The following is an 11488-nucleotide window of genomic DNA, read 5'->3' as shown; positions in this document are numbered from 1 at the left end:
TGCCGGTCTGAGGGGACGAGGAGCTGGGACTGGCTTGGCCTGAGGGCCGGGGGTCTGGGGAGACAGGGCAGGCTGGGGGTGCTTACAAGGACCAACAGAAGGCGCTACGAACTGGAGGGACACAGAGGGAGGGCACCAGCTGCCCCAAGCCCACCCTGCCCCGGCTTCTTCGCCTGCCTCCTGCCCAGCCCCCGCCCTGCCCCAGCTCAGGCTGAACCCCGTCCCTGTCCACCCCTGCCCCTTCCGGCACTGCCCAGCCCCAGGCCCACCACTGCCCCTGCCATTTCCTGCACCTGTTGTCCAACTCCTGAACGAGGCGGTCCCAGCTCCAGGCCGGCCTCAGCCCAGCCCGTGCCCCAGACCCCTCCCGCACCCCAACTCCTGCACCAGCCTCTGCCCCTCCAGTGTCCCCAGCCCAGCCCCAGTCCCGACGCCTGCCCCCGCCCTTGCTCTCCCTCCCCCCCACCCCCTCCCCCCAGCTGCTTTCCTACAAGTCACGGGGGCTGGTTTGCTTTGGCAGCCTCTCTGCCGCCAGCAGCAATGACCTCTGGAGCTGGGAAGTCCTAGACGGGGGTGGGGGATGGGGACCTGGCCCGGAAAAGGCAGCACTGAGTGCTGAGGCCCAGGCCAAGTGGCCGGAAGTGTCCAGAGGCAGATACACACTGTCCCGCATCAGACACTCTTGGCCAGCAGCCAAGAGTCACCCACGTCACACCCCAGGGCCAGATAAACACCCAGACACACAAGGATCACCAGCAGACACCTGCCTGTGGACAGCCATGCCCTCAAACACAGTCAGACCACAGCTGCTCACGCCAGATGGGCCGTCCCTGTACAGTCGGACCCACCCGCTCACCCCTCGCACCCCCTGTACTCACAGCCACAGCCTCCCACAGGGGGCCACACTGGGGCAGCCTTGGCACTGCCCAGCCCCTAGCCTCTCCTCCTCTCTCTCCATTCATGGCCCTCTCTCTCCTCCCCTCATCACCCCCGCTGACACCGGCTACCAGTCTGCTTCCCTGGCTCCTGCTGGCTCCCTCGAAACTCTTGGTCCCCGCAGACCCCAACACATTCATCAAGTACCAAGTGGCTGTACCCGCTGAGCCTTCAGGCAGGCGCTGAGCCTGAGACACTGCCACCATCGTATCCCCGAACGTGTGTGGAGAGGCCCTGCTGCCTGCCCTGGAGGCCCGGTCCCCAGGAAAACTGAGGCTCCTGGATCTGGAGGGGGTGTAGAAGGTGACTGGGCTCACGAGACAGACTATGAAGCAAGTCCAAGAATCTTTATTTCATGAACAAAACTACTTGTGTAAAGAGAGACGAGGCTGAATGGGCCCCTTTCGAAGTGGCCACAATCCAAGGCTGGTGAGAGACGGCGGGTTGGGCTGGGGCGAGAGTGCATCACAGGGAGAGGAGACCCCAGGTCCAGCCAGAGGAAGCAGGAGGGGAAATGTCGCTGGGGGTCGGAGTGGGTCCCAGAACACCCCGTCCCGAGCTGTTCCAGCCCATCATAACCCTCACCGGGCGGGGAGGGGGCAGGGAGGGGCTGGGCCCCAGTAGTGCGTGTCCAAAGCGGCCAATGTGTGCAAATCAGCAAGAAAGAGGGGTGCGGAGCCGCTGCCCCCACCTCACCGCCCCCTCCCAAACAGGCAGCAGAAGCAGGCATGGGGGCAGCGGCAGTATTGCTTTACCCATCATGCACGGCGCGGGCGGGTGATGGGGCAGGAGGAAGAGGCTGGATTCGGGGTGTGAGCCAAGCCCCCTGCCCTCTCCCACCCTGGAGGCTCTGTTGGCAGGACTTTGAGGCTTGTGGAGGCCCAGGAATGGCCAACCCCCATTGGGGGCAGGCTGTGCCCGGATGTTCCCCGTTAGGGCTGGCTCTTCCTTGAGGCGGAGCCCGGGGCCTAAAGGTGAGGGAGACACAGGGCATCAGGCACCTAATGGCTGACACCTCCCAGGCCCTCCAGCCCCTGCCTCCCAGCCCACCTTACCGGGGCTATTCGGCCACCTGGACGCCCGTACAGTTCTCTTTGCTTTCTGAGGTGATGGCCAGGTATTCTGAGCTGTGGGGGCAAAGGTCAGGGGTACAGCAACCCCACCGTCGGTCTGGCCCACCCCCCGGAGGCCAAGGAGGGTTGCGGTCTCTGTCCCAGGTGCACAGGGCTCCAGTCAGAGAGAAGAGGGGGCTGGCTGGCTGGGTCCCAGGGATCCTAAAGAAGCCCAGGCTGGGGCTTGGAGTCCTGACTGTGAGGGAGGAGGTATCTGGGGGGTTAGGCTCCTGGGTTCTAGCGGGGAAAGGGGTTGAGGGCCTGGAGTCTGAGGGAGCAGGGACTGGGAGGTTCAAGGGCTAGGGCCTGGAGTCCTGTATCTTTGCGGCAGAGGATGCTGGGCCCGAACCCTGGGTCCTGACAGAAGTGGGGGCTGAGAGTCTGAGGGGGGAGGGGCTGGGACCTCATCCCATCTCTGACACCAAATGGTCCCCTCTGGGGAGGACCGGCAGATGGCGCCCTGGGCTGCTCCCCTGCCCACCTCCCCACTCAGCTCATGCTCCCCTCTGGGAAGCGCTGGCTGTCCTGGGCCGCCTCTCCCCCTCCTCAGCGACCCCACTCACGCGTTCTCCTGTGCAGCAGCCTCCGTGGCAGCGGCGATCTTCTTGTAGCAGTAAACCATCTCTGCCACGAACCATATGGTCAACACCACGATGAGCAAGTACATCATGATCTCAGACACGATGGACGCCATGTCTCTGTTGGCTGTAGGGGCCAGGCAGGGTCAGGTGGCAGCCTGAGTGCGCCTTGAGCCTGCTGTGCAAGCTTGGGCACGTGGCTTGACCTCTCTGGTCCTGGTCTGCAAACGAGGCCAGGCTGCTTCCCTAGAGCCATCGTGGTTACTGTGATTCTCAATAACCAGCCTTGGATGGGCTTCAGGATCACCCTCAACCTGCCTCCCTGTGTAAGTCGAGGGTCCTCTGTGTCATTCAGGTGGTTGTAGGTGCCCAAGAGCTGTAGCTCTACAAGGAGAAGCCTCAGGTTCAAATCCTGGCTCTACCACTTGCCAGCTGTGTGACCTTGGGCAAGTGACTCAACCTCTCTGGGTCTCAGTTTCACCAACTATAAAAAGTGGAGGGCTTCCCTGGTGGTGGTGTCGTTAAAAATCCACCTGCCAATACAGGGGACACGGGTTCGATCCCTGGTGCAGGAAGATCCCACATGACACGGAGCAACTCAGCCCACGTGCCACAACTACTGAGTCTGCAATCTAGAGCCCGCGAGCCACAACTACTGAAGCCCGTGCGCCTAGAGCCTGTGCTCCACAATGAGAGAAGCCACTGCAACGAGAAGCCCACGCACCGCAACGAAGAGTAGCCCCCACTCGCCGCAACTAGAGAGAGCCTGCGCGCAGCAACGAAGACCCCACGCAGCCAAAAATAAATAAATAAAATAAAATCCCCAAATAAAAATAACAACAAAAAATGATTTTAAAAAGTTCATAATCACAATATCTCTTTCATGGGAGTGTGGTGAGAATTAAACAAGCTCTAAAAATCCTTAGAACGGTACCTGACATATACATAGCATTTGATACATGTTTACTATTATTAATATTATTACTGTTATTATTGGGGCAGTACAGCACAGTAGTTAAGAGCAGGGGCTCTGAGACCAGACTGTCAGGGTTCAAATCTTATCTCTGCCTCTTACGAGCTGTGTGACCTCAGGCAAATGACTCCACCTCTCTGGGCCTCTATTCTCCTTCTGTAAAATAAGGATGATAATACTCATGCCTTCTCACAGGGTTGCTGGGAAGAGAAAACGAGTTAACATCTGTAACATGCGTGGATGTGCCCACAGTCAGCACCGCGTAAGTGTTGGCTATTCGCTGACGTTTTCTGGAAACACTCTATCCTTTCCGCAGCCCTGGCTCTTGCCAACACCAGCTTCCTTTCATTGAGCCTAAATTTAAACTGTAAAGGGAGCGCGTTCAGCCAGGGGACCAGAGCGGAAGGCCACTGTGGCGTCCTCGGCCAGATTTCACAAGTGTCCACTCCTCATCCCCGGTCCCCTCCTTCTGGATGGTCAGGATCTCATTTTCCCCACTGTTCCCACGTGGTCTTCCTCCCCTGGGAGTGGTCACTTTCTGCTGCTACACCCAGTGCAGATGGCACCAATGTTTTCTGGACCACAGGGAAGCGGGGGTGCAGGGCTGGATGCTTCTCCCCTGCTTCCCTGCAGGAGGAGCTGGGGACAGGGTTCCACACCTCAACTGTTTGTTCGTTCTTTCACTCCAAGATACCATGAATGTGTCCCATGCAGTGAATGCATGCTCTCAGCCAGGCTCTGTGCTAAATTCTTTACCTGAGCATCTCTCTGACTCTTTGAAACAACCCCAAGGATAGAGACAGTCCAGGCTTCCCACGTCAGCTGACCTCCGGAAGCACACTGAGTTGAATATATGCTGGATAAAGCTCAATCATCGGAATTCTCACCCCTGCTCCTGGAACTCAGTGCCCAAACGGATTTAGGCAATCTGGTATCTCCTGCTCTCCCAATCGGATTAGGACAGTGACAGGTATGGGCTCTGTAGCCCATTTGCAGGACAAGGTCACTGAGGCCCAGAGAGGGCAAAGTGCTGGGCAAGGATGCACAGCCAGGACGGCACTCAGAGTCAAGATTCAACCCTAAGTGTAACCGACTGTAGGGTCCAAACTCTTATCTGCTCTGGAAAGCTTCCCCAGCCAAAGAGAAACTTGGAAATGGCTGGGAAATGTCCAGTGCAGTCTCCATGGACCCACACAGACATCTCAGGAGGTGGGACTCCTCCACTTTACAGTTGAGGAACTGAGGCAGAGGGGTCACACTGAGGGACAGAGGCACCTTCTCTAGGGAGACCTCTGATTTCTTCAGAAACCCCAAATCTTCTGAGAGCTTCACCTGCCTTCCCACACAGGCAGCCACCAGATCTGAAGCCCAGCCTGCACCTTTGCAGGCCGGATGTCTCGCCAGCCTCAGCGACTGCTTCACCTCAACACCTGCTCCCTTCATACTGGGTGTGTCCAAATAGAATTAGCCAGCTTGTCCCCAGCTGCCAGCCCCATCCCTGGTGGGGGACCCCCAGGTGCTTCCTACCATCTTCTGCACCCCTGCCAGGTCAGTGAAGGTCTTACCACCAGTGCCCACTGCCCCTCATTTGGAAATGACTCAGTTCATTGCTGAGGGGTCATTACCAGGAGGCAATACAGACTGATGAGTAATGTTGAAACTGCAGTAGGACAGTGGATTACAATATAAAAAGAATATAGCATGGCCAGTGATGCTAACAATACAATAATATCACGGGGAATGAAAAAAATACTGTAGAGTGATATGTAATGTTAAAAATAGCAATGCTGGGACTTTATTGGTGGCACAGTGGTTGAGAGTCCGCCTGCAATGCAGGGGACACGGGTTCGTGCCCCAGTCCGGGAAGATCCAACACGCCGCGGAGCAGCTGGGCCCGTGAGCCATGGCCGCTGAGCCTGTGCGTCCGGAGCCTGTGCTCCGCAATGGGAGAGGCCACAACGGTGAGAGGCCCGCGTACCGCAAAAAAAAAAAAAAAAAAAAAAAAAAGCAATGCTGGGACTTTCCTGGTGGCGCAGTGGTTAAGAATCCACCTGCCAATGCAGGGGACACCGGTTCGAGCCCTGGTCCAAGAAGATCCCACATGCTGCGAAGCAGCTAAGCCCATGCACCACAACTACTGAGCCTGCACTCTAGAGCCTGTCAGCCACAACTACTGAGCCCACGTGCCACAACTACTGAAACCTGCGCGCCTAGAGCCCGTGCTCTGCAGCAAGAGAAGCCACCGCGATGAGAAGCCCGCACACCACAACAAAGAGTAGCCCCTGCTCGCCACAACTAGAGGAAGCCCGTACACGGCACTGAAGACCCAACGCAGTCAAAAATAAATACATAAATTTATAAAATAAAATAAACTTAAAAACATATATCAATGCTACAGTATGTTGTCACTTTGGCAGCACATATACTAAAACTGGAATGACACAGAGAAGATTAGCATGGCCCCTGTGCAAGGATGACACGCAAATTCACGAAGTGTTCCATATTTTTTGGCGGCCGTAATAACTAATGACAAATTCATGGCTAGTGATATATAAAATAAAATTTTCTTTAAAAAAAAATACTACAGTATGATTGGTGATGATAAATATATACCAAGTAAAAATTTTAAATACTACAATATGATTGATAATATTTTAGAATACTATAGCATGGTGGCTAATGATAAAAATGTGATAATATGGTTGATAACATTAAAAATACTCTGGTATGATGAATTATGATAAAAAGTTATACGTCTGCTAATGTGAAACAGTATAGCATATAGTATAATATAAAATACTACACTACAGTGAGTAATGTTAAAAAAGCAGTACCGTAATGTGGTGGATAAAAAATACTGGGGTATGGTGGAGGATGCAGAAAATACAGGCTCTGGGAAGATAACAGAAGGAGTTCTACGTTACATAAATATAAGAACACAGGCTCTGGGGGACTTCCCTGGTGGTCCAGTAGTTAAGACTCTGTGCTCCCAATGCAGGGGGCCCGGGTTCCATCCCTGGTCAGGGAACTAGATCCCTCATGCCACAACTAAGAACCCGCATGCCGCAACTAAAAAAAAAAAAGAACCCACATGCTGCAACGGAGATCCTACACGCAGCAATGAAGATCCCACGTGCCACAACTAAGACCCAGCGCAGCCTAATAAATACATAAATATTTTTCGAAAGAACACAGGCTCTGGGAGGCAGTATAATGTGGTAGATAACGTTAAAAAACAGAGACTCTACTAGGTCACGGGTGTGCGTGAGCCCAGCCTCCACCATGCAGGTGAGGACAGCATTGTAAGCAAGGGCTGAGCCACAGGGTGGAAAGAACCTGGATGCCTGAAGGGCATCGTGGAGCCTCCCCACCGCCTGACCCTTCACCTCAACACAGATTTGAGAGACAGGACTGACGGAGATTTTGTTAAGCCACAGTATTTGGGGTGTCTTTGTTACAGCTGTCCCCCCAACTCATGAGGGCAGGGCTCCATCCGCTACATCCATGGGCGACTGCCCACCCATCATAGTGACCTATGGCAAAGAGTCGCTCAGACGTGTCTCCTGAATTGAATTCTGCTGGATCACTTTGACAATACACTGAAAAATGCTAATTATCGGGGCTTCCCTGGTGGCGCAGTGGTTGAGGGTCCGCCTGCCGATGCAGGGGACGCGGGTTCGTGACCCGGTCCGGGAAGATCCCACATGCCGCGGAGCGGCTGGGCCCGTGAGCCATGGCCACTGCGCCTGCGCGTCCGGAGCCTGTGCTCCGCAATGGGAGAGGCCACAACAGTGAGAGGCCCGCGTGCCGCAAAAGGAAAAAACAAAGCTAACTATCAAAAGAAACCCACAGGCTCTGGCTGACAGAGTAGAGTGAATCATGCCAAGAAGAGAAACAACAGTCACACGGGCTTGGCTGGGTTCAAATCCAGGTCCCAGCTCTGTGACCTTGGCCATGTAATCTTATCTCCCTGAGCCTCTATTTCCCCATCTGTAAAATGGGGATAGGAAGAGCCTCTACCCCACAGGGTGGGTGGGAGGATTCAATGATGGACTCCATGTAAGGCGCTAAAGCCAGCACCCCTCTCAGGGAAGCGTGGGCCAATGCACGTTGCCCGTGATGATGTGTGTGCACTGCAGGCCCCTCGGGACTCACGTGCCCTGCTCTTTGGTGGCCCAAGGTCTGGGATACCTCCCTGACTCTCTAAGCCAATGGGTCATAGGGCCCTGGAAACTTCCAATTTACACCCAATCAGAAGATAGTTCAGGAAAGGGGTTCAAGGCAGCTGAAGCCAAAATGATGAAATGGTTCAACAACACCTTATATCTCTGCTGCTCGGTGTGGGCCCAGACCTGCAGGCTTGGCCTCGCCTGAGAGCTTATTGGAGATGAAATCCTGGGCCCAACCCAGATCTGCTAAGTCAGGATTGACACATCAGCAAGACTGCCAAGTGGTTCGTGCACACAGTCGAATACGACGAGCACTGCTCTAGGAGATGCTCTCCCATCTCCTGCGCCACGTGACAGAGGGAGGCAGGGCTGAGGTTACTTGACAATCAGACGCACCACCACCATTGCCCCCGTGTGCTGAGGCCCTGCTGTGACAGACACACCAGCAACTGACACCCAGCAACTCGCTCAATCCTCACCAGCTCCCTGGGACATGAGAATGGCTCCAACAACATCAGGAGAGGCAGATACTATTATCATCCCGTTCGCTACAGGACGATCCTTCGGCTCAGAGACAGGGAGGCACCCGCCTGGAGGTCACACAGCGCAGGTGGCAGAGCTGAGTTATGCGCCCAGCACTTCCACGGGACAGGCCCGCTGTGACCTCCCCGTGGCTGAAGGGAAATGGAGGCCGGAGCTGGACTCCAGGAAGGAGGTGCTACTCCCCGCCCCCGCTGCCCAGGCGCGGAGCCAACCCGTCCCCTACTCGCCATCTGTCCCTCCATCTGGCTGCCCATGGGCCCGACTCACCTTTGTTCACCACCTCAAGGTGGATCTTCTTGACGACGCTGGTGTTGTGCTCGTAGTTGTCGAAGAAGAGCAGGCGGTACACGTGGCACTCGTAGTCGCCCGAGTGGTTGTAGGTGACGTTGGTGATGAAGATGGACAGGTCCTGCAGGTCCTTGGTGCCCCGGCTGCCATTCCACACCACACGGCCCTCAAAGCGCTCATCCTCCTCCAGCTGCAGCACCTCGTTCTCATAGCGCAGGATCTGGGGGCAGTGGGGGCGGGGTCACCGCTGGGCCACGTCCCCCACCAAGACCTCTATTCTGTCCCGAGCCCTGACACACACACATGCTGACACATGCGTTCCTCAGTTATCCGCCCAAGCCCCCACGCGGCATTCCTGGCCTTCATTCTCTACCATTCTTCCCCGGCCCCCAGACACGCTCCCCAGGCGGGGAGAGAGGCAGCCTGATGCCGGCTGCTGTAGACCCCAATTCTCCAGCAGGCCCTCAAAGTTTATGGCGCCCCTCATATGTAATTCAAACTACACGGAGCAAAAAGGAGGTCAAAAAAGTTCTGTTTCCTTCTATGACGACCATCTGAGACATTTCTGCTCGCACTAAATAATGGCAATGACATTGACTGGGTGCCAGGTGCCAGGTGCAGGAACTCAATCGATCCTCATGCAAACCTCAGAGCTAGAGACCACCTGCCCCCCATCTTTACAGAGGCAGAAACGGAGGTTCAGAGAGGCTCAATGACTTGCCCAAGGTCACCAGTCGGTCATGGTGGAGCTGGAATTTGGATCCAGGTCATCAGTAATAGCACATTATTGCAAACAACCAACCAACCCCTACCGGAACCCTGCCCCCGCCAACTCCCACACAGACGCCCACCCTCCACCACCCTGCCAGGCTCCCACACACCTTGACAAACTCCTCTGTGCCCTTCTGGCGGAAGGTCCACTCCGTGAAGGTCTCGGCAGTGGTCTCGCTGCGGCGCTTGCAGGAGATGCACAGAATTTTGAAGGTCATCCCATACACGGCCTCGGTCTCTGAGTCCACCTCCACACAGCCTCCCCAGGCTGAGGACACTGCGGGGACAGCAGGCTCAGGTCGAGCCAGGGCACCCATCACCCTTGGCAATGCCAGGCTCGCTGGCTGTTAGTTCTCGGGCCCCTCGGAAACCATCTGTTTCCCCTCAATAATGATCAGGAATGGCCAGAAGCAGATGCTGAGCCTGGCCCTGCCACCTGCTACGTGCCCTTGGCAAGTCCCTCATCCTCTCTGAGCTTCAGTTTCCCGCTGTGAATGGTGAGGGAATCGATCGTCTTTGCTTCTGGAGGTTGCTGGGCAGGTCCTTTAGGGTAGGTAAGGTCGCAAGGGGTCTGGCACACAGGACACCCCCAATTAACAGGGCTGTTACCGTGGTCAGTAGCTCAGAGTCTTTGCTACCCAAGTACCCCTTCTTCAGAAGGCCACTTGCCCAAAATACTGCAGCGTGTAGGTGGTGGGACCAGATTTCCAGCTGTGCTAGAAGTTCAAGGTGGCGGTGTCAGTTCTACCATTATTGCTCTGTAAGACCAGCCAGCCCCAGAGAAATGGGCTGGGAGAAGGCAAGGCCTGAGAAGGAGGTGGGCACGGGAACCAGGGCAAACCCACACTCCAGCCCTGCTCCCCAGGCCCATAAGTTCCTGTCGTCCACCCCCACCCCAAGCTTCTGCCTCAGCCCCCTCTGCTCCCAGGCTCCTCACTTCCTGAAGCCAATCCCACCTCCTATTAGCTTCTCAAAACTCTCAGAGCGCTTTCCTGCCCCAGGGCCTTTGCACCCTCACCGGATTCCAGTCCGTTTGAGTCCCTCCACATTCTTACCTGCCACCTCCTTCCTGCTCACTAGCTAATGCTCTGTCTCTCCAGCTCTGGGGCTTTTCCTTTGTCCCTGATTCTTTCTGCTGTTAATCTTGGGGCTTTCTGCCCTCCTCCTCTGCTGTCTCTTTCCATCTCCCTGAACGCCTCTGTCTTTGTCTCCCCCTCTTTCTCTCTCTTAGGGGTCTCTCTAAAGGTCCCACCACTTTGTGTCCTTTTCCCAGGCTCAGACACGCTCTCCCGGCCTCTCGCTCTCTCACTCCACCTCTCCCTGTCCTTTTTAAACTCCATCTCTTCCTGTGTCTACCTGTGTCTCCATCTCCTTCTGCCTCGCTCAAGTTTTTCCTCTCTCCACCTCTCAGATTCTTAACTCTCTCTCCTCAGTCTCTCTCAGGCACACTCTGCATCCCTCTCTCTTGGCTCCCCACTTACTTCCATCTCTCCAGTCTCCCAGCGGAGCGCTCAGGAGTTCTTCTGTGTCTCTCGCCCCTTCCTTCCGTCTCCATCTCTCCCAGTCTCTCCTTCTCTCCGTCCCAATCTCCGGGCGCCGCCTCCACCCCCGTCCCAACCCCCACCTCCCGCGGCTGTGGGTGTCACATTGCAGCCTGCGGGGCTCCGGGAGCAGCTGACTCCGCGTTTCCTCGCCCCCGGCTGGGCGCCCGCAGCCACCAACCTGTGCCAGCCCGGCCCCCGCCCGCTCGCGCCCACCCGCACCTCCGCGCCCTCCGGAACCCCGCTGCCCGCGCGCACAACTTCTGAAGAGGACTTAGCCGGGCCGGGGGATGGGGTGAGGGCGGCCCCCGCCCGCGGCCGGGAGTCCAACGCGCGAATCCCGCCGCCCGGCCAGTGCTCCAGCTGTGCCCCCCGCCGCGCGCGCCCCCAGCGCTCACCCAGTGCCGCGCCGACCACGAAGGCCAGCAGCGTCCCCATGGTTGCGCTGCGCACGCTGCGCCCCCCTCCCGGGCCGCCGGTATTAACAGCGGGGCGAGAGGCGGCGGGACCCGGCGGCGGTCAGAATGTCCCCGAGAGCGCGCGGGCGCAGCAGCTGCGGCTCTGGGACCGGCGAGGG

The 11488-nt window shown here is 56.7% G+C and overlaps 1 protein-coding gene and 1 long non-coding RNA gene across 2 annotated transcripts in view; one reads left to right on the top strand and one right to left on the bottom strand.

The window, feature by feature from the left end:
* Positions 1–11488, top strand: part of LOC309977173 — a 336876-nt gene that overhangs the window by 139386 nt on the left and 186002 nt on the right. The window lies entirely within an intron of this gene.
* On the bottom strand, positions 1555–11349 carry SCN1B (sodium voltage-gated channel beta subunit 1; the record flags this gene model as incomplete). The annotated part of the gene is made up of 6 exons (XM_082861991.1): positions 1555–1904; positions 1992–2063; positions 2612–2753; positions 8579–8819; positions 9481–9647; positions 11310–11349. The coding sequence occupies 5 exons, from the start codon at positions 11347–11349 to the stop codon at positions 1997–1999; spliced, it is 657 nt and encodes a 218-aa protein (XP_082718117.1). The 3' UTR covers positions 1555–1904; positions 1992–1996.

The sequence above is a fragment of the Leucopleurus acutus genome, assembly GCF_964270905.1.
Source record: "Leucopleurus acutus genome assembly, chromosome: 20".
In the NCBI taxonomy this organism is placed as follows: domain Eukaryota; kingdom Metazoa; phylum Chordata; class Mammalia; order Artiodactyla; family Delphinidae; genus Leucopleurus; species Leucopleurus acutus.
The sequence above is the reverse complement of the archived record's forward strand: the minus strand, read 5'-3'. Positions and strand labels throughout refer to the sequence as shown.